The sequence below is a fragment of the Oncorhynchus keta genome, chromosome 1 (assembly GCF_023373465.1).
Source record: "Oncorhynchus keta strain PuntledgeMale-10-30-2019 chromosome 1, Oket_V2, whole genome shotgun sequence".
NCBI lineage: Eukaryota > Metazoa > Chordata > Actinopteri > Salmoniformes > Salmonidae > Oncorhynchus > Oncorhynchus keta.
The window spans coordinates 1,356,107-1,379,082 of record NC_068421.1 but is presented as its reverse complement, the minus strand read 5'-3'; the positions used below and the strand labels follow the sequence as shown (position 1 = coordinate 1,379,082).

The following is a 22,976-nucleotide window of genomic DNA, read 5'->3' as shown; positions in this document are numbered from 1 at the left end:
TCAATGTCTCTAGACGCAATGTCTCTAGACTGAATGTGTCCACTAGTCTCAATGTCTCTTGTCTCAATGTCTCTAGTCACAATGTGTCCACTAGTCTCAATGTCTCTAGTCTCAATGTCTCTAGTCTCAATGTGTCCACTAGTCTCAATGTCTCTAGACGCAATGTCTCTAGTCTCATTGTGTCCACTAGTCTCAATGTCTCTAGTCTCAATGTCTCTAGTCTCAATGTGTCCACTAGTCTCAATGTCTCTAGTCTCAATGTCTCTAGTCTCAATGTCTCTAGTCTCAATGTCTCTAGACTCAATGTCTCTAGTCTCAATGTCTCTAGTCTCAATGTCTCTAGTCTCAATGTCTCTAGACTCAATGTGTCCACTAGTCTCAATGTCTCTAGTCTCAATGTCTCTAGTCTCAATGTCTCTAGTCTCAATGTCTCTAATCACAATGTGTCCACTAGTCGCAATGTCTCTAGTCTCAATGTCTCTAGTCTCAATGTCCCTAGTCACAATGTCTCTAGTCTCAATGTCTCTGGACTCAATGTATCCACTAATCTCAATGTCTCTAGTCTCAATGTCTCTAGAAGCAATGTCTCTAATCCCAATGTCTCTAATCACAATGTGTCCACTAGTCTCAATGTCTCTAGTCTCAATGTCCCTAGTCACAATGTCTCTAGTCTCAATGTCTCTAGACTCAATGTCTCTAGACGCAATGTGTCCACTAGCTCTAATGTCTCTAGTCTCAATGTCTCTAGACTCAATGTCTCTGGACTCAATGTCTCTGGACTCAATGTCTCTAGACTCAATGTCTCTGGACTCAATGTCTCTGGACTCAATGTTTCTGGACTCAATGTGTCCACTATTCTCAATATCTCTAGTCGCAATGTCTCTAGTTTCAATGTCTCTAGACTCAATGTGTCCACTAGCTCTAATGTCTCTAGTCTCAATGTCTCTAGACTCAATGTCTCTAGACTCAATGTCTCTAGACTCAATGTCTCTAGTCTCAATGTCTCTAGTCTCAATGTCTCTAGACTCAATGTCTCTGGACTCAATGTGTCCACTATTCTCAATATCTCTAGTCGCAATGTCTCTAGTTTCAATGTCTCTAGACTCAATGTGTCCACTAGCTCTAATGTCTCTAGTCTCAATGTCTCTAGACTCAATGTCTCTAGACTCAATGTCTCTAGACTCAATGTCTCTAGTCTCAATGTCTCTAGTCTCAATGTCTCTAGACTCAATGTCTCTGGACTCAATGTGTCCACGAGTCTCAATGTCTCTAGACTCAATGTATCTAATCTCAATGTCTCTAGTCTCAATGTCTCTAGTCTCAATGTCTCTGGACTCAATGTGTCCACTAGTCTCAATGTCTCTAGACTCAATGTCTCTAATCTCAATCTCTCTAGTCTCAATGTCTCTAGTCTCAATGTATCTGGACTCAATGTCTCTAGTCTCAATGTCTCTAGACTCAATGTCTCTGGACTCAATGTGTCCAATAGTCTCAATGTCTCTAGTCTCAATGTCTCTGGACTCAATGTGTCCACTAGTCTCAATGTCTCTACTCTCAATGTCTCTGGACTCAATGTCTCTGGACTCAATGTGTCCACTAGTCTCAATGTCTCTGGACTCAATGTCTCTGGACTCAATGAGTCCACTAGTCTCAATGTCTCTGGACTCAATGTCTCTGGACTCAATGCGTCCACTAGTCTCAATGTCTCTGGACTCAATGTCTCTGGACTCAATGCGTCCACTAGTCTCAATGTCTCTGGACTCAATGTCTCTGGACTCAATGTGTCCACTAGTCTCAATGTCTCTAGTCTCAATGTCTCTAGTCTCAATGTGTCCACTAATCTCAATGTATCCAGTCTCAATGTTGGTAGTCTCAATGTCTCTAGACTCAATGTCTCTTGTCTCAATGTCTCTAATCCCAATGTGTCCACTAATCTCAATGTCTCTAGTTTCAATGACTCTAGACTGAATGTGTCCACTCGTCTCAATGACTCTAGACTGAATGTGTCGACTAGTGTCATAATATATTCATCTCTCCCTCTATAGAATCTAACTCACCATGGATGGTTCTGGGACCAGCTCTCCTGTCTCTGGTTCTGGGTCCAGGGCTGTTAGGAAGACAGGGGAACCCTCTGGGAGAAGGGTGGGAGAGAGGAAGGTAGAGCATCTGTGCTCCGCACTACCCCCCCACTCCTCTAAACATCCATCCATCTTCATCTCCTCGTCTGAGGAGTCTTCTTCGCAGGGCATCAGGCCCGGGCTGTCACTGGATGACTCTGTGTCAACATCTGTACAAAGAAATGAACATGTACCAGTATCAACCAATCACAATCTGTACGGGGAAATCAACATGTACCAGTATCAACCAATCACAATCTGTATGGGGAAATGAACATATACCAGTATCAACCAATCACAATCTGTATGGGGAAATGAACATATACCAGTATCAACCAATCACAATCTGTATGGGGAAATGAACATATACCAGTATCAACCAATCACAATCTGTACGGGAAATGAACATGTACCAGTATCAACCAATCACAATCTGTATGGGGAAATGAACATGTACCAGTATCAACCAATCACAATCTGTATGGGGAAATGAACATATACCAGTATCAACCAATCACAATCTGTACGGGGAAATCAACATGTACCAGTATCAACCAATCACAATCTGTACGGGGAAATGAACATGTACCAGTATCAACCAATCACAATCTGTATGGGGAAATGAACATATACCAGTATCAACCAATCACAATCTGTATGGGGAAATGAACATATACCAGTATCAACCAATCACAATCTGCATGGGGAAATTAACATAAACATACCAGTATCAACCAATCACAATCTGTATGGGGAAAGCAATCATAACAGGCAATCATTACAGACCTGAGGTACCAGTATACCATCTCTAAACACTGAGGTACGTATGCAGTATACCCTCTCTAAACACTGAGGTATGTATGCAGTATACCCTCTCTAAACACTGAGGTACGTATGCAGTATACCCTCTCTAAACACTGAGGTACGTACGCAGTATTCCATCTCTAAACACTGAGGTACGTATGCAGTATACCATCTCTAAACACTGAGGTACGTATGCAGTATACCCTCTCTAAACACTGAGGTACGTATGCAGTATAAACACTGAGGTACGTACGCAGTATTCCATCTCTAAACACTGAGGTACGTAACAGTATACCATCTCTAAACACTGGTACAGTATACCCTCTCTAAACACTGAGGTGCGTATGCAGTATACCCTCTCTAAACACTGAGGTACGTATGCAGTATACCCTCTCTAAACACTGCAGTATACCCTCTCTAAACACTGAGGTATGTATGCAGTATACCCTCTCTAAACACTGAGGTAAGTACGCAGTATACCCTCTCTAAACACTGAGGTACGTATGCAGTATACCATCTCTAAACACTGTATATGCCATACCCTCTCTAAACACTGAGGTAAGTACGCAGTATACCCTCTCTAAACACTGAGGTACGTATGCAGTATACCCTCTCTAAACACTGAGGTATGTATTCCATCTCTAAACACTGAGGTACGTATGCAGTATACCCTCTCTAAACACTGAGGTACGTATGCAGTATACCCTCTCTAAACACTGAGGTACGTACGCAGTATTCCATCTCTAAACACTGAGGTACGTATGCAGTATACCATCTCTAAACACTGAGGTACGTATGCAGTATACCCTCTCTAAACACTGAGGTACGTATGCAGTATACCCTCTCTAAACACTGAGGTACGTATGCAGTATACCCTCTCTAAACACTGAGGTACGTATGCAGTATACCCTCTCTAAACACTGAGGTACGTATGCAGTATACCATCTCTAAACACTGAGGTACGTACGCAGTATACCCTCTCTAAACACTGAGGTACGTATGCAGTATACCCTCTCTAAACACTGAGGTACGTACGCAGGAGGAACTTAAGACATAATGTCAAACGTGGTGATCTGGTGAATTGGGACCGGTTTACACCACAGTATTTCTGTACAGTAACTGGCTGGTAGAGAGGCAGTGTTCTGGTGAATTGGGACCGGTTTACACCACAGTATTTCTGTACAGTAGCTGGTTGGTAGAGAGGCAGTGTTCTGGTGAATTGGGACCGGTTTACACCACAGTATTTCTGTACAGTAGCTGGCTGGTAGAGAGGCAGTGTTCTGGTGAATTGGGACCGGTTTACACCACAGTATTTCTGTACAGTAGCTGGTTGGTAGAGAGGCAGTGTTCTGGTGAATTGGGACCGGTTTACACCACAGTATTTCTGTACAGTAGCTGGTTGGTAGAGAGGCAGTGTTCTGGTGAATTGGGACCGGTTTACACCACAGTATTTCTGTACAGTAGCTGGCTGGTAGAGAGGCAGTGTTCTGGTGAATTGGGACCGGTTTACACCACAGTATTTCTGTACAGTAGCTGGCTGGTAGAGAGGCAGTGTTCTGGTGAATTGGGACCGGTTTACACCACAGTATTTCTGTACAGTAGCTGGCTGGTAGAGAGGCAGTGTTCTGGTGAATTGGGACCGGTTTACACCACAGTATTTCTGTACAGTAGCTGGCTGGTAGAGAGGCAGTGTTCTGGTGAATTGGGACCGGTTTACACCACAGTATTTCTGTACAGTAGCTGGCTGGTAGAGAGGCAGTGTTCTGGTGAATTGGGACCGGTTTACACCACAGTATTTCTGTACAGTAGCTGGCTGGTAGAGAGGCAGTGTTCTGGTGAATTGGGACCGGTTTACACCACAGTATTTCTGTACAGTAGCTGGCTGGTAGAGAGGCAGTGTTCTGGTGAATTGGGACCGGTTTACACCACAGTATTTCTGTACAGTAACTGGCTGGTAGAGAGGCAGTGTTCTGGTGAATTGGGACCGGTTTACACCACAGTATTTCTGTACAGTAGCTGGCTGGTAGAGAGGCAGTGTTCTGGTGAATTGGGACCGGTTTACACCACAGTATTTCTGTACAGTAGCTGGTTGGTAGAGAGGCAGTGTTCTGGTGAATTGGGACCGGTTTACACCACAGTATTTCTGTACAGTAGCTGGCTGGTAGAGAGGCAGTGTTCTGGTGAATTGGGACCAGTTTACACCACAGTATTTCTGTACAGTAGCTGGTTGGTAGAGAGGCAGTGTTCTGGTGAATTGGGACCGGTTTAGACCACAGTATTTCTGTACAGTAGCTGGCTGGTAGAGAGGCAGTGTTCTGGTGAATTGGGACCGGTTTACACCACAGTATTTCTGTACAGTAGCTGGCTGGTAGAGAGGCAGTGTTTGTAAAGAGAGGCCATGGCAGCTCCTCTCCAAGCAGCTCAGGGTCTAATGCATTAGTAATGGCTGTGTGTCCTAGGGGCCATTCCTCACGGTGTAATTACCATCCCGCCTGTTATATTACTAAGTCAGCTATTTACTTAAAACCTTAATCGATATTAAAAAAATAAAGAACACTTTTAATGGCTGAAGCTAAATTGTCTCTGACAGCAGAGGAGAACAACAGCCATTACTGTCACAGACAGAAACACAGCATATTGAACAGACAACCTGTCTCTCGACTAATCCTGAAAACTAGGAGACATACAGCAAGGTCCTCAAATATCCTGCTGATCTGACTCCGACACACACACACACACACACACACACACACACACACACACACACACACACACACACACATTTACCTGTTGCAGGCATCCTGGGAAAGAGAGATGGGCTGTGTGACTTTCTGATCCCTGACCCTGAGAGCACTCGTGGTGTCTGCTGGGAGCTGTAGTTTGTCAGTGTGTCAGAGGAGTGTGGTGGTGGGTCACTCATCAGGGAAAGAGAAGGAGAGGGGTGGGATGACATGGCTGACTGGGTGGATAGGGGTTCCTCTTGTGATGGAATCGACACCTTCCTAGAGGACAGAGCATCTGGAGGTGATGGCGTTGACATGGTGGATAACGGTTTTGGAGGTGACCTGTAGGACGCAGGACTTCCTGGTGACACGGGAGAGAGAGGGTCACTAGGTGACTTGGTATTTTGTGACCTGCTGGATAATCGTTTCCTAGGTGACTGAGAGTACGGTAAGGCGGACGATAAGGGCTCTGGTGGTGACGGCGATGACTGAGACTTCAGGGAGAGAGGTTTTGGAGGTGACAACCTGTCAGGCAGGTGTTTGGGGGAAATAAATCTGGAGGCCTGAAGACCTTTGGGTAACGGAGGTGACTCTGGCTCCAAGAGGCTCGAAGGTGAGAGAGTGAATGTGGACCTGAGGGAGTGGAGAGAGGGTGGAGAGGGAGACAGAGAGGATGGGGGCCTGAGGGAGTGGAGAGAGGGTGGAGAGGGAGACAGAGAGGATGGGGGCCTGAGGGAGTGGAGAGAGGGTGGAGAGGGAGACAGAGAGGATGGGGGCCCTGCAGATAAGCGCTCTGGATTGGGTGTAGAGGGAGACAGAGAGAATGGGGGCCCTGCAGATAAGAGCTCTGGATTGGGTGTAGAGGGAGACAGAGAGAATGGGGGCCCTGCAGATAAGAGCTCTGGATTGGGTGTAGAGGGAGAAGGGCTGAGGGATGAGGGGTCTAGAGTTGACTGATGGAGGTTGTAAGAGCAGTCCGTTCGTGTTGACTTGGCTGGTGTCTTGGTTGTCGACCCAGGGGTCTTTGGTCCTCTGGGCTGAGGTGACGCAGTGGTGGACCTTGGAGACCGTACACTAGTGTGGTCAGGTTGTGGTATCTGTGTGGTCCCCACTTTAGAGACCAATGGAGGGCGAGGTGACCAGGTCACTGGAGACCCAGACAACATGGCTCCCTGGGACAATGCATTGTGGGACAGGTTAGGACCTCCAATTGCATTGACTTCCTCTTGCCTGTGATAGATAGATAGATAGATAGATAGATAGATAGATAGATAGATAGATAGATAGATAGATAGATAGATAGATAGATAGATAGATTCAAACATCCATAAATCAATTCAACAGTCATGGACCTCTTCTCTAAACACAAAGCCCTCCTCTATCCACAGTGTTCCCTCTAAACACAAAGCCCTCCTCTATCCACAGTGTTCCCTCTAAACACCCAGCCCTCCTCTATCCACAGTGTTCCCTCTAAACACCCAGCCCTCCTCTATCCACAGTGTTCCCTCTAAACACCCAGCCCTCCTCTATCCACAGTGTTCCCTCTAAACACCCAGCCCTCCTCTATCCACAGTGTTCCCTCTAAACACCCAGCCCTCCTCTATCCACAGTGTTCCCTCTAAACACCCAGCCCTCCTCTATCCACAGTGTTCCCTCTAAACATCCAGCCCTCCTCTATCCACAGTGTTCCCTCTAAACACCCAGCCCTCCTCTATCCACAGTGTTCCCTCTAAACACCCAGCCCTCCTCTATCCACAGTGTTCCCTCTAAACACCCAGCCCTCCTCTATCCACAGTGTTCCCTCTAAACACCCAGCCCTCCTCTATCCACAGTGTTCCCTCTAAACACCCAGCCCTCCTCTATCCACAGTGTTCCCTCTAAACACCCAGCCCTCCTCTATCCACAGTGTTCCCTCTAAACACCCAGCCCTCCTCTATCCACAGTGTTCCCTCTAAACACCCAGCCCTCCTCTATCCACAGTGTTCCCTCTAAACACCCAGCCCTCCTCTATCCACAGTGTTCCCTCTAAACACCCAGCCCTCCTCTATCCACAGTGTTCCCTCTAAACACCCAGCCCTCCTCTATCCACAGTGTTCCCTCTAAACACCCAGCCCTCCTCTATCCACAGTGTTCCCTCTAAACACCCAGCCCTCCTCTATCCACAGTGTTCCCTCTAAACACCCAGCCCTCCTCTATCCACAGTGTTCCCTCTAAACACCCAGCCCTCCTCTATCCACAGTGTTCCCTCTAAACACCCAGCCCTCCTCTATCCACAGTGTTCCCTCTAAACACCCAGCCCTCCTCTATCCACAGTGTTCCCTCTAAACACCCAGCCCTCCTCTATCCACAGTGTTCCCTCTAAACACCCAGCCCTCCTCTATCCACAGTGTTCCCTCTAAACACCCAGCCCTCCTCTATCCACAGTGTTCCCTCTAAACACCCAGCCCTCCTCTATCCACAGTGTTCCCTCTAAACACCCAGCCCTCCTCTATCCACAGTGTTCCCTCTAAACACCCAGCCCTCCTTCTGTTCCCTAACAAACCCACCTATCCACAGTGTTCCCTCTAAACACCCAGCCCTCCTCTATCCACAGTGTTCCCTCTAAACACCCAGCCCTCCTCTATCCACAGTGTTCCCTCTAAACACCCAGCCCACCTCTATCCACAGTGTTCCCTCTAAACACCCAGCCCTCCTCTATCCACAGTGTTCCCTCTAAACACCCAGCCCTCCTCTATCCACAGTGTTCCCTCTAAACACCCAGCCCTCCTCTATCCACAGTGTTCCCTCTAAACACCCAGCCCACCTCTATCCACAGTGTGTTCCCTCTAAACACCCAGCCCTCCTCTATCCACAGTGTTCCTCTAAACACCCAGCCCTCCTCTATCCACAGTGTTCCCTCTAAACACCCAGCCCTCCTCTATCCACAGTGTTCCCTCTAAACACCCAGCCCCTCCTCTATCCACAGTGTTCCCTCTAAACACCCAGCCCTCCTCTATCCACAGTGTTCCCTCTAAACACCCAGCCCTCCTCTATCCACAGTGTTCCCTCTAAACACCCAGCCCCTCTATCCACAGTCTATCCACAGTGTTCCCCTCTAAACACCCAGCCCTCCTCTATCCACAGTGTTCCCTCTAAACACCCAGCCCTCCTCTATCCACAGTGTTCCCTCTAAACACCCAGCCCTCCTCTATCCACAGTGTTCCCTCTAAACACCCAGCCCTCCTCTATCCACAGTGTTCCCTAGCCCTCCTCTCCACAGTGTTCCCTCTAAACACCCAGCCCTCCTCTATCCACAGTGTTCCCTCTAAACACCCAGCCCTCCTCTATCCACAGTGTTCCCTCTAAACACCCAGCCCTCCTCTATCCACAGTGTTCCCTCTACACACCCAGCCCACCTCTAAACACCCAGCCACCTCCTCTATCCACAGTGTTCCCTCTAAACACCCAGCCCTCCTCTATCCACAGTGTTCCCTCTACACACCCAGCCCACCTCTATCCACAGTGTTCCCTCTAAACACCCAGCCCTCCTCTATCCACAGTGTTCCCTCCTAAACACCCAGCCCTCCTCTATCCACAGTGTTCCCTCTAAACACCCAGCCCTCCTCTATCCACAGTGTTCCCTCTAAACACCCAGCCCTCCTCTATCCACAGTGTTCCCTCTAAACACCCAGCCCTCCTCTATCCACAGTGTTCCCTCTAAACACCCAGCCCTCCTCTATCCACAGTGTTCCCTCCTAAACACCCAGCCCTCCTCTATCCACAGTGTTCCCTCTAAACACCCAGCCCTCCTCTCTCCACAGTGTTCCCTCTAAACACCCAGCCCTCCTCTATCCACAGTGTTCCCTCTAAACACCCAGCCCTCCTCTATCCACAGTGTTCCCTCTAAACACCCAGCCCTCCTCTATCCACAGTGTTCCCTCTAAACACCCAGCCCTCCTCTATCCACAGTGTTCCCTCCACAGTACACACCCAGCCCACCTCTATCCACAGTGTTCCCTCTAAACACCCAGCCCTCCTCTATCCACAGTGTTCCCTCTAAACACCCAGCCCTCCTCTATCCACAGTGTTCCCTCTAAACACCCAGCCCTCCTCTATCCACAGTGTTCCTCTACACACCCAGCCCACCTCTATCCACAGTGTTCCCTCTAAACACCCAGCCCTCCTCTATCCACAGTGTTCCCCTCTATCCACAGTGTCCTAAACACCCAGCCCTCCTCTATCCACAGTGTTCCCTCTACACACCCAGCCCACCTCTATCCACAGTGTTCCCTCTAAACACCCAGCCCTCCTCTATCCACAGTGTTCCCCTCTAAACACCCAGCCCTCCTCTATCCACAGTGTTCCCTCTAAACACCCAGCCCTCCTCTATCCACAGTGTTCCCTCTAAACACCCAGCCCTCCTCTATCCACAGTGTTCCCTCTAAACACCCAGCAGCCCCCTCTATCCACAGTGTTCCCTCTAAACACCCAGCCCTCCTCTATCCACAGTGTTCCCTCTAAACACCCAGCCCTCCTCTCCACAGTGTTCCCTCTAAACACCCAGCCCTCCTCTATCCACAGTGTTCCCTCTAAACACCCAGCCCTCCTCTATCCACAGTGTTCCTCTAAACACCCAGCCCTCCTCTATCCACAGTGTTCCCTCTAAACACCCAGCCCTCCTCTATCCACAGTGTTCCCTCTAAACACCCAGCCCTCCTCTATCCACAGTGTTCCCTCTAAACACCCAGCCCTCCTCTATCCACAGTGTTCCCTCTAAACACCCAGCCCTCCTCTATCCACAGTGTTCCCTCTAAACACCCAGCCATTTCTCAATAACATTCTCCTCTGTAAGTAATAATCACATCAAGCAGTCAGTCCACCTCTGCCAAGTTAAGTTGATATAATGAAATATGTGATGTTGAGGCCAGGATGATGAGCTTGAGATTGTTGCTGTGGCTTCAGAGGAAAAACCTTTGTCTTACTTAGTGTTGTCATCTGCCTTCTGTTCAGTAACAAACCCTCTGTCTCTAACTGTCTGTGAAGAACGAAAAGAGAGAGAGAAGTAAATCCTATTCGCAGACAGGCCTGTGTGCTTGTGTGTGTGTGTGTGTGTGTCTCCATAGTGACAGCAGATATTGGAGGGTGGTTTAAGAGGCCTCTTAAGACTCACCTCATCTAACTCCTCTATGCTCAGACACGATCCAGGTGAGGGCTCTGGCTCAGCGCTGCCCCCGCAGGATGACACAGCAAACAGCGAGGCACAGTACCTCCTCAACTCCACATCCTCAGCTGGAGAGAACAACCAAACATACACACTGTTACGGAGAGACTGGGGGGGGGGAGAGGGAGAGAGAGAGAGGGGGGAGAGATAATGAGGGGGGAGAGGGACAGCGAGAGACGGGCAGAAGGAGAGAGATAGATAGTGAGGGCGATAGAGAGAGAGCCCTCCTCTCCTGTCCTTAGTAGCCAGCCCTCCTCTCCTGTCCTTAGTAAACAGCCCTCCTCTCCTGTCCTTAGTAAACAGCCCTCCTCTCCTGTCCTTAGTAGCCAGCCCTCCTCTCCTGTCCTTAGTAAACAGCCCTCCTCTCCTGTCCTTAGTAAACAGCCCTCCTCTCCTGTCCTTAGTAAACAGCCCTCCTCTCCTGTCCTTAGTAAACAGCCCTCCTCTCCTGTCCTTAGTAAACAGCCCTCCTCTCCTGTCCTTAGTAAACAGCCCTCCTCTCCTGTCCTTAGTAAACAGCCCTCCTCTCCTGTCCTTAGTAAACAGCCCTCCTCTCCTGTCCTTAGTAAACAGCCCTCCTCTCCTGTCCTTAGTAAACAGCCCTCCTCTCCTGTCCTTAGTAAACAGCCCTCCTCTCCTGTCCTTAGTAAACAGCCCTCCTCTCCTGTCCTTAGTAAACAGCCCTCCTCTCCTGTCCTTAGTAAACAGCCCTCCTCTCCTGTCCTTAGTAAACAGCCCTCCTCTCCTGTCCTTAGTAAACAGCCCTCCTCTCCTGTCCTTAGTAGCCAGCCCTCCTCTCCTGTCCTTAGTAAACAGCCCTCCTCTCCTGTCCTTAGTAAACAGCCCTCCTCTCCTGTCCTTAGTAAACAGCCCTCCTCTCCTGTCCTTAGTAAACAGCCCTCCTCTCCTGTCCTTAGTAAACAGCCCTCCTCTCCTGTCCTTAGTAAACAGCCCTCCTCTCCTGTCCTTAGTAAACAGCCCTCCTCTCCTGTCCTTAGTAAACAGCCCTCCTCTCCTGTCCTTAGTAAACAGCCCTCCTCCCCTGTCCTTAGTAAACAGCCCTCCTCTCCTGTCCTTAGTAAACAGCCCTCCTCTCCTGTCCTTAGTAAACAGCCCTCCTCTCCTGTCCTTAGTAAACAGCCCTCCTCTCCTGTCCTTAGTAAACAGCCCTCCTCTCCTGTCCTTAGTAAACAGCCCTCCTCTCCTGTCCTTAGTAAACAGCCCTCCTCTCCTGTCCTTAGTAAACAGCCCTCCTCTCCTGTCCTTAGTAAACAGCCCTCCTCTCCTGTCCTTAGTAAACAGCCCTCCTCTCCTGTCCTTAGTAAACCAGCCCTCCTCTCCTGTCCTTAGTAAACAGCCCTCCTCTCCTGTCCTTAGTAAACAGCCCTCCTCTCCTGTCCTTAGTAAACAGCCCTCCTCTCCTGTCCTTAGTAAACAGCCCTCCTCTCCTGTCCTTAGTAAACAGCCCTCCTCTCCTGTCCTTAGTAAACAGCCCTCCTCTCCTGTCCTTAGTAAACAGCCCTCCTCTCCTGTCCTTAGTAAACAGCCCTCCTCTCCTGTCCTTAGTAAACAGCCCTCCTCTCCTGTCCTTAGTAAACAGCCCTCCTCTCCTGTCCTTAGTAAACAGCCCTCCTCTCCTGTCCTTAGTAAACAGCCCTCCTCTCCTGTCCTTAGTAAACAGCCCTCCTCTCCTGTCCTTAGTAAACAGCCCTCCTCTCCTGTCCTCCTCCTGTCCTTAGTAAACAGCCCTCCTCTCCTGTCCTTAGTAAACAGCCCTCCTCTCCTGTCCTTAGTAAACAGCCCTCCTCTCCTGTCCTTAGTAAACAGCCCTCCTCTCCTGTCCTTAGTAAACAGCCCTCCTCTCCTGTCCTTAGTAAACAGCCCTCCTCTCTCCTGTCCTTAGTAAACAGCCCTCCTCTCCTGTCCTTAGTAAACAGCCCTCCTCTCCTGTCCTTAGTAAACAGCCCTCCTCTCCTGTCCTTAGTAAACAGCCCTCTCACCTGTCCTTAGTAAACAGCCCTCCTCTCCTGTCCTTAGTAAACAGCCCTCCTCTCCTGTCCTTAGTAAACAGCCCTCCTCTCCTGTCCTTAGTAAACAGCCCTCCTCTCCTGTCCTTAGTAAACAGCCCTCCTCTCCTGTCCTTAGTAAACAGCCCTCCTCTCCTGTCCTTAGTAAACAGCCCTCCTCTCCTGTCCTTAGTAGCCAGCCCTCCTCTCCTGTCCTTAGTAAACAGCCCTCCTCTCCTGTCCTTAGTAAACAGCCCTCCTCTCCTGTCCTTAGTAAACAGCCCTCCTCTCCTGTCCTTAGTAAACAGCCCTCCTCTCCTGTCCTTAGTAAACAGCCCTCCTCTCCTGTCCTTAGTAAACAGCCCTCCTCTCCTGTCCTTAGTAAACAGCCCTCCTCACCTGTCCTTAGTAAACAGCCCTCCTCTCCTGTCCTTAGTAGCCAGCCCTCCTCTCCTGTCCTTAGTAAACAGCCCTCCTCTCCTGTCCTTAGTAAACAGCCCTCCTCTCCTGTCCTTAGTAAACAGCCCTCCTCTCCTGTCCTTAGTAAACAGCCCTCCTCTCCTGTCCTTAGTAAACAGCCCTCCTCTCCTGTCCTTAGTAAACAGCCCTCCTCTCCTGTCCTTAGTAAACAGCCCTCTCCTGTCCTCCCCTGTCCTTAGTAAACAGCCCTCCTCTCCTGTCCTTAGTAAACAGCCCTCCTCTCCTGTCCTTAGTAAACAGCCCTCCTCTCCCCTCCTCTCTGTCCTTAGTAAACAGCCCTCCTCTCCTGTCCTTAGTAAACAGCCCTCCTCTCCTGTCCTTAGTAAACAGCCCTCCTCTCCTGTCCTTAGTAAACAGCCCTCCTCTCCTGTCCTTAGTAAACAGCCCTCCTCTCCTGTCCTTAGTAAACAGCCCTCCTCTCCTGTCCTTAGTAAACAGCCCTCCTCTCCTGTCCTTAGTAAACAGCCCTCCTCTCCTGTCCTTAGTAAACAGCCCTCCTCTCCTGTCCTTAGTAAACAGCCCTCCTCTCCTGTCCTTAGTAAACAGCCCTCCTCTCCTGTCCTTAGTAAACAGCCCTCCTCTCCTGTCCTTAGTAAACAGCCCTCCTCTCCTGTCCTTAGTCCTTAACAGCCCTCCTCTCCTGTCCTTAGTAAACAGCCCTCCTTCCTGTCCTTAGTAAACAGCCCTCCTCTCCTGTCCTTAGTAAACAGCCCTCCACTCCTGTCCTTAGTAGCCAGCCCTCCTCTCCTGTCCTTAGTAAACAGCCCTCCTCTCCTGTCCTTAGTAGCCAGCCCTCCTCTCCTGTCCTTAGTAAACAGCCCTCCTCTCCTGTCCTTAGTAAACAGCCCTCCTCTCCTGTCCTTAGTAAACAGCCCTCCTCTCCTGTCCTTAGTAAACAGCCCTCCTCTCCTGTCCTTAGTAAACAGCCCTCCTCTCCTGTCCTTAGTAAACAGCCCTCCTCTCCTGTCCTTAGTAAACAGCCCTCCTCTCCTGTCCTTAGTAAACAGCCCTCCTCTCCTGTCCTTAGTAAACAGCCCTCCTCTCCTGTCCTTAGTAAACAGCCCTCCTCTCCTGTCCTTAGTAAACAGCCCTCCTCTCCTGTCCTTAGTAAACAGCCCTCCTCTCCTGTCCTTAGTAAACAGCCCTCCTCTCCTGTCCTTAGTAAACAGCCCTCCTCTCCTGTCCTTAGTAAACAGCCCTCCTCTCCTGTCCTTAGTAAACAGCCCTCCTCTCCTGTCCTTAGTAGCCAGCCCTCCTCTCCTGTCCTTAGTAGCCAGCCCTCCTCTCCTGTCCTTAGTAAACAGCCCTCCTCTCCTGTCCTTAGTAAACAGCCCTCCTCTCCTCCTGTCCTCCTGTCCTTAGTAAACAGCCCTCCTCTCCTGTCCTTAGTAAACAGCCCTCCTCTCCTGTCCCCTTCCTGTCCTTAAACAGCCCTCCTCTCCTGTCCTTAGTAAACAGCCCTCCTCTCCTGTCCTTAGTAAACAGCCCTCCTCTCCTGTCCTTAGTAAACAGCCCTCCTCTCCTGTCCTTAGTAAACAGCCCTCCTCTCCTGTCCTTAGTAAACAGCCCTCCTCTCCTGTCCTTAGTAAACAGCCCTCCTCTCCTGTCCTTAGTAAACAGCCCTCCTCTCCTGTCCTTAGTAAACAGCCCTCCTCTCCTGTCCTTAGTAAACAGCCCTCCTCTCCTGTCCTTAGTAAACAGCCCTGTCCTTAGTAAACAGCCCTCCTCCCTGTCCTTAGTAAACAGCCCTCCTGTCTCCTGTCCTTAGTAGCCAGCCCTCCTCTCCTGTCCTTAGTAAACAGCCCTCTGTCCTTAGTAAACAGCCCTCCTCTCCTGTCCTTAGTCCTTAGTAACAGCCCTCCTCTCCTGTCCTTAGTAAACAGCCCTCCTCTCCTGTCCTTAGTAAACAGCCCTCCTCTCCTGTCCTTAGTAAACAGCCCTCCTCTCCTGTCCTTAGTAAACAGCCCTCCTCTCCTGTCCTTAGTAAACAGCCCTCCTCTCCTGTCCTTAGTAAACAGCCCTCCTCTCCTGTCCTTAGTAAACAGCCCTCCTCTCCTGTCCTTAGTAAACAGCCCTCCTCTCCTGTCCTTAGTAAACAGCCCTCCCTCTCCTGTCCTTAGTAAACAGCCCTCCTCTCCTGTCCTTAGTAAACAGCCCTCCTCTCCTGTCCTTAGTAAACAGCCCTCCTCTCCTGTCCTTAAACAGCCCTCCTCTCCTGTCCTTAGTAAACAGCCCTCCTCTCCTGTCCTTAGTAAACAGCCCTCCTCTCCTGTCCTTAGTAAACAGCCCTCCTCTCCTGTCCTTAGTAAACAGCCCTCCTCTCCTGTCCTTAGTAAACAGCCCTCTCTCTCCTCCTGTCCTCAGTAAACAGCCCTCCTCTCCTGTCCTTAGTAGCCAGCCCTCCTCTCCTGTCCTTAGTAAACAGCCCTCCTCTCCTGTCCTTAGTAAACAGCCCTCCTCTCCTGTCCTTAGTAAACAGCCCTCCTCTCCTGTCCTTAGTAAACAGCCCTCCTCTCCTGTCCTTAGTAGCCAGCCCTCCTCTCCTGTCCTTAGTAAACAGCCCTCCTCTCCTGTCCTTAGTAGCCAGCCCTCCTCTCCTGTCCTTAGTAAACAGCCCTCTTCTCCTGTCCTTAGTAAACAGCCCTCCTCTCCTGTCCTTAGTAAACAGCCCTCCTCTCCTGTCCTTAGTAAACAGCCCTCCTCTCCTGTCCTTAGTAAACAGCCCTCCTCTCCTGTCCTTAGTAAACAGCCCTCCTCTCCTGTCCTTAGTAAACAGCCCTCCTCTCCTGTCCTTAGTAAACAGCCCTCCTCTCCTGTCCTTAGTAAACAGCCCTCCTCTCCTGTCCTTAGTAAACAGCCCTCCTCTCCTGTCCTTAGTAAACAGCCCTCCTCTCCTGTCCTTAGTAAACAGCCCTCCTCTCCTGTCCTTAGTAAACAGCCCTCCTCTCCTGTCCTTAGTAAAGACTTCACACAGCACTCATTTTTTTAGAGTGAAAGACAAGGAAAGACAGAAAACATCCTGGGAAACTGGACTGTCCTAAGAGACAGGTCGAGGGGACGAGCTGTCTGGGAAACTGGACAATCCGAAGAGACAGGTCGAGGGGACGACCTGTTGGGAAACTGGACTGTCGTAAGAGACAGGTCGAGGGGACGAGCTGTCTGGGAAACTGGACTGTCCTAAGAGACAGGTCGAGGGGACAAGCTGTCTGGGAAACTGACTGTCCTAAGAGACAGGTCGAGGGGACTAGCTGTCTGGGAAACTGGACTGTCCTAAGAGATAGGTCGAGGGGACCAGCTGTCTGGGAAACTGGACTGTCCTAAGAGACAGGTCGAGGGGACTAGCTGTCTGGGAAACTGGACTGTCGTAAGAAACAGGTCGAGGGGACCAGCTGTCTGGGAAACTGGACTGTCGTAAGAGACAGGTCGAGGGGACGAGCTGTCTGGGAAACTGGACTGTCCTCTCCTGTCCTTAGAAACAGGTCGAGTAAACAGGGTCCGAGCTGTCTGGCAAAACTGGACTGTCGTAGTAGACAGGTCAGGGAACTGACTGTCCTTAGCTGTCTGGGAAACTGGGGTCCTTAGTAGGACTGTCGTAAGAGACAGGTCGAGGGGACGAGCTGTCTGGCAAAACTGGACTGTCGTAAGAGACAGGTCGAGGGGACTAGCTGTCTGGGAAACTGGACTGTCGTAAGAAACAGGTCGAGGGGATGAGCTGTCTGGGAAACTGGACTGTCCTAAGAGACAGGTCGAGGGGACTAGCTGTCTGATACAGAGAATTTGAAGATTGAACCTGCAACTCCCAGACAAAACTCAAGAGTTTGAATAGCTGAATAACTTTTAGATATTTTTCTTCCACAAACAGTGCTTCACCGTCAATAGTATCGACAGGGTATAGAGGGCCCTTCTTGATTTGAGATTAGCCCTCCTGGGGTTAACAGGATGTTCCTGTCCTTAGTAGAGGAACTGGACTCTCCTGGGAATGTGGTTTGAGAAGGTTAGAAGAGAGAGGACTGAGGGTGTCCTTAGGGGAACTGAGGAGGTCAGAGAGGCCTGAGGAACTGAGGAGGTCCTTAGAGAGTTCTGTCCTGAAAGAGAGAGGGACTGAGGGTGGGGAAAGACTGAGGAACTGGGAAACTGGGGGAACTAGGAGGGTCATTGGGAAGAGGGAGGACTGAGGGTGGGGGAACTGAGGAAGTTAAGAGAGAGGACTGAGGTGGGGAACTGAGGGGTCTGAGAAGAGAGGACTGAGGGTGGGGGAACTGAGGAGGTAGTTGGAGAGAGAGAGGGTGGGGGAACTGAGGAGGTGTTAAGAGAGGAACTGAGGAGGTCGTTGGAGAGAGAGAGAGGACTGAGGGGCTGGGGAAACTGAGGAGGTCGTTGGAGAGAGGAGAGGGACTGAGGAGGTCGTTGGAAACTGGACTGAGGAGGTCGTTGGAGAGAGAGAGGACTGAGGAAACTGAGGAGGTCGTTGGAGAGAGAGAGGGACTGAGGACTGGGGAACTGAGGAGGTCGTTAGAGAGAGAGGACTGAGGGAGGTCTGGGGAACTGAGGAGGTCGTTGGAGAGAGAGGGACTGAGGGTGGGGGAACTGAGGAGGTAACTGGAGAGAGAGGGGACTGAGGGTGGGGGAACTGAGGAGGTCGTTGGAGAGAGGGGGACTGAGGGTGGGGGAACTGAGGAGGTCGTTGGAGAGAGAGAGGACTGAGGGTGGGGAACTGAGGAGGTTTGAGAAGGTTGGGAGAGAAGGAGGTGAGGACTGAGGGTGGGGGAGAGGGTAGTTGGAGAGAGGACTGGGGAACTGAGGAGGTCTGAGTTACAGAGAGAGAGAGAGAGAACTGAGGAGGTCATTGGGAAGAGGAGGACTGAGGGTGGGGGAACTGAGGAGGTAGTTGGAGAGAGAGACTGAGGACTGGGGGAGAGGAGGTAGTTAGGAGAGAGAGGGACTGGGTGGGGAACTGAGGAGGTCGTTAGGAGAGGGAGGACTGAGGGTGGGGAACTGAGGAGAGGTCGTTGGAGAGGAGGTAGTTAGAGAGACTGAGAGTGGGGGAACTGAGGAGGTAGTTGGAGAGAGACTGAGGACTGAGGGTGGGGGTCGTTGGAACTGAGGAGGTCGTTGGAGAGAGAGAGGACTGAGAGTGGGGGAACTGAGGAGGTCGTTGGGAGAGAGAGAGGGACTGAGAGTGGGGGAACTGAGGAGGTGGGAGAACTGAGGAGGGAGGTCGTTGGAGAGAGAGAGGACTGAACTGAGTGGGGGAACTGAGGAGAGGAGGTCGTTGGAGAGAGAGGACTGAGGAGGAGGTCGTACTGAGGGGTGATTTTTAGATCATTTTTTTAATATAACCAGGCAAGTCAGTTAAGAACAAATTCTTATTTACAATGACGGCCTACCCCGGCCAAACCTTAACCTGGATGACTCTGGGCCAATTATTCGCGACCCTATGGGACTCCAAATCCCGTCCGGTTGTGATACAGCCCGGAATCGAACCAGGGTCTGTACTGACACCTCTAGCACTGAGATGCAGTGCCTTAGACCGCTCCGCCACTCGGGAGCCCGAGTTCTGACCGTATACATGGAGTCTGACCGATGTTCTGTTTATTGGGGGGGAAGTGACAGGAGCAGATAGCCTTACTCCGACAACTGTAAGGTGGCCAGATACCCAGCAGGCTCCACTGACTAGTGAGATGCAGGTCTGACCCCCAGTCCTGCACCCGCTGCCCAGTTAGAGTGCACCCTGTCAGGCATCAGCCGGGCCTAACGGCCACCTGCCCACACAATCACAGCCAGTGACCCATCACGCCGGCAAGGACGGGAAGAGAGAGAAACAGTTGACCCACAAGGAAGGAGGTGATTCTTTAAACTTGTTTGGAGCGTGTGTGTCTGTCTTTGTGCGTGTGTGTGTCTGTCTGTCTTTGTGCGTGTGTGTCTGTGTGTGTGTGTGTGTGTGTGTGTGTGTGTGTGTGTGTGTGTGTGTGTGTGTGTGTGTGTGTGTGTGTGTGTGTGTGTGTGTGTGTGTGTGTGTGTGTGTGTGTGTCTTTGTGTGTGTGTGTGTGTGTCTGTGTGTGTGTGTGTGTGACTTGTGCGGAAATGTGTACGCATGCATTTGTAGCTCAACAGTCAATGTGTGTATTTTGTCCTCAATCACCGAGTGTGTGTGTGCGTGTGTGCGTGTGTGTAACCCACCTGTCAGTGTGTGTGTTGGGGAGCTCTGCACTGAGACCAGGGAGGACACTGGTTGATAGGCTTCCATCGGCTTCCTGACAAAAAGACAGCAGACCCCCGACCCAAAACAGACAGATTAGATAGATGTCCCTCTTTCCACTACCATCATCCCCTGCACCCATCTCCCTCCCCCCTCTCACCCACCGTGACCCCACCCAGAAGCGACAGATAGATTAAGCAGATAGATGGATGGGTAGAGCTCTCTACATGTCAAAGAGACAGTTGGATGTGATGGAGATATTTTCAAACAGACATAGATCGGAGAGACAGAGAGACAGACAGACAGACAGACAGACAGACAGACAGACAGACAGACAGACAGACAGACAGACAGACAGACAGACAGACAGACAGACAGACAGACAGACAGACAGACAGACAGACAGACAGGCCTACATTCCAGGCCTTCTGCCAGAGAGCCAGGCCAAGGTGTTCCACAGGGCTTGGACTGGGTGAAGGATTTCCAACAACACCATGGTTTAAATCCAATAGAGCATATGTTTACTCTGCAGTTAATAATTGCTCTCCCTCTCAAAATTCCCTGTCCCCTCCTCTCCTCATCTCTCCCTCATTATATTCCCAGTACCCTCCTCTCCTCATCTCTCCCTCATTATATTCCCTGTACCCTCCTCTCCTCATCTCTCCCTCATTATATTCCCAGTACCCTCCTCTCCTCATCTCTCCCTCATTATATTCCCAGTACCCTCCTCTCCTCATCTCTCCCTCATTATATTCCCTGTACCCTCCTCTCCTCATCTCTCCCTCATTATATTCCCTGTACCCTCCTCTCCTCATCTCTCCCTCATTATATTCCCAGTACCCTCCTCTCCTCATCTCTCCCTCATTATATTCCCTGTACCCTCCTCTCCTCATCTCTCCCTCATTATATTCCCAGTACCCTCCTCTCCTCATCTCTCCCTCATTATATTCCCAGTACCCTCCTCTCCTCCCCCTCTACTACTACACCCTCTAGCTCTGCCTCCCCCCTCTACTATCACCCTCTAGCTCTGCCTCCCCCTCTACTACTACACCCTCTAGCTCTGCCTCCCCCTCTACTACTACACCCTAGCTCTGCCTCCCCTCCTCCCTCTACTACTACACCCCTAGCTCTGCCTCCCCCCTCTACTTCTACACCCAGTAGCTCTGCCTCCCCTCCTCATTACTACACCCCCTAGCTCTGCCTCCCCCTCTACTACTACACCCCTAGCTCTGCCTCCCCTCCTCCCCTCTACTACTACACCCTCTAGCTCTGCCTCCCCTCTACTACTACACCCAGTAGCTCTGCCTCCCCTCCTCCCCCTCTACTACTACACCCCCTAACTCCTGCCTCCCCTCTACTACTACACCCTCTAGCTCTGCCTCCCCCTCCTCCTCTACTACTACACCCTCTAGCTCTGCCTCCCCTCTACTACTACACCCTCTAGCTCTGCCTCCCCTCTCCTCCCCCTACTACTACACCCTCTAGCTCTGCCTCCCCCTCAACTACTACACCCTCTAGCTCTGCCTCACCTCTCAACTACTACACCCTCTAGCTCTGCCTCACCCCTCTACTACTACACCCCCTAGCTCTGCTTCCCCCTCTACTACTACACCCTCTAGCTCTGCCTCCCCCTCCTCCCCCTCTACTACTACACCCTCTAGCTCTGCCTCCCCCCCTCCCCCCTCTACTACTACACCCTCTAGCTCTGCCTCCCCCCTCAACTACTACACCCTCTAGCTCTGCTTCCCCCCTCTACTTCTACACCCTCTAGCTCTGCCTCCCCCCTCCTCCCCCTCTACTACTACACCCCCTAGCTCTGCCTCCCCCCTCTACTACTACACCCTCTAGATCTGCCTCCCCTCCTCCCTCTACTCCTACACCCTCTAGCTCTCCCTCCCCCCTCTACTACTACACCCTCTAGCTCTGCCTCCCCCCTCAACTACTACACCTTCTAGCTCTGCCTCCCCCCTCTACTACTACACCCTCTAGCTCTGCCTCCCCCTCCACTACTACTCCCTCTAGCTCTGCCTCCCCCCTCTACTACTACACCCTCTAGCTCTGCCTCCCCCTCTACTACTACACCCTCTAGCTCTGCCTCCCCCTCTCCTCCCCCTCTACTACTACACCCTCTAGCTCTGCCTCCCCTCTACTACTACACCCCTAGCTCTGCCTCCCCCTCTCCTCCCCTCTACTACTACACCCCTAGCTCTGCCTCCCCCTCTCCTCCCCTCTACTCCTACACCCTCTAGCTCTGCCTCCCCCTCTATTACTACACCCTCTAGCTCTGCCTCCCCCTCTCCTCCCCCTCTACTACTACACCCTCTACCTCTGCCTCCCCTCTACTACTACACCCCTAGCTCTGCCTCCCCCTCTCCTCCCCCTCTACTTCTACACCCTCTAGCTCTGCCTCCCCTCTATTACTACACCCTCTAGCTCTGCCTCCCCTCTCCCCCCTCTACTACTACACCCTCTAGCTCTGCCTCCCCTCTACTACTACACCCCTAGCTCTGCCCCCTCCCCCTCTCTCCCCCCTCTACTCCTACACCCTCTAGCTCTGCCTCCCCTCTATTACTACACCCTCTAGCTCTGCCTCCCCCTCTCCTCGCCCTCTGCTACTACACCCTCTAGCTCTGCCTCCCCCTCTACTACTACACCCTCTAGTTCTGCCTCCCCTCTACTACTGAACCCTCGAGCTCTGCCTCCCCCCTCTCTTGACCCTCTACTACTACACCCTCTAGCTCAGCCTCCCCCCTCTCCTCCCCCCTCTACTACTACATCCTCTACCTCTGCCTCCCCCCTCTCCTCCTGTCTCTGCTACTACACCCTCTAGCTCTACCTCCCCCTCCTCCCCCTCTACTACTACACCCTCTAGCTCTGCCTCCCCCCTCTACTACTACACCCTCTAGCTCTGCCTCCCCCTCTACTACTACACCCTCTAGCTCTGCCTCCCCCTCAACTACTACACCCTCTAGCTCTGCCTCCCCCTCTATTACTACCCCCTCTAGCACTGCCTCCCCCCTCTCCTCCCGTCTCTGCTACTACACCCTCTAGCTCTGCCTCCCCCCTCTACTACTACACCCTCTAGCTCTGCCTCCCCCCTCAACTACTACACCTTCTAGCTCTGCCTCCCCTCTACTACTACACCCCTCTAGCTCTGCCTCCCCTCCACTACTACTCCTCTAGCTCTGCCTCCCCCTCTACTACTACACCCTCTAGCTCTGCCTCCCCCTCTCCACCCCCTCTACTACTACACCCCCTAGCTCTGCCTCCCCCCTCTACTACTACACCCTCTAGCTCTGCCTCCCCCTCTACTACTACACCCTCTAGCTCTGCCTCCCCTCTCCCTCCCCCTCTACTACTACACCCTCTAGCTCTGCCTCCCCCTCTACTACTACACCCCTAGCTCTGCCTCCCCCTCCCTCCCCCTCTACTACTACACCCCTAGCT

General features: G+C 51.3%; 1 protein-coding gene across 3 annotated transcripts in view; it reads right to left on the bottom strand.

Moving 5' to 3' along the window:
- The window catches only part of zbbx (zinc finger, B-box domain containing), a 107,136-nt gene that overhangs the window by 44,164 nt on the left and 39,996 nt on the right, over positions 1–22,976 (bottom strand). For all 3 annotated transcript variants that reach the window (XM_052457674.1, XM_052457723.1, XM_052457703.1), the window contains exons 11-15: positions 19,511–19,584; positions 10,794–10,912; positions 10,606–10,658; positions 5,709–6,874; positions 2,058–2,287 (exon numbers count right to left, since the gene is read on the bottom strand). In XM_052457674.1, coding sequence (XP_052313634.1) covers positions 2,058–2,287; positions 5,709–6,874; positions 10,606–10,658; positions 10,794–10,912; positions 19,511–19,584 — 1,642 coding nt within the window. The remainder of the gene's footprint in view (positions 1–2,057; positions 2,288–5,708; positions 6,875–10,605; positions 10,659–10,793; positions 10,913–19,510; positions 19,585–22,976) is intronic.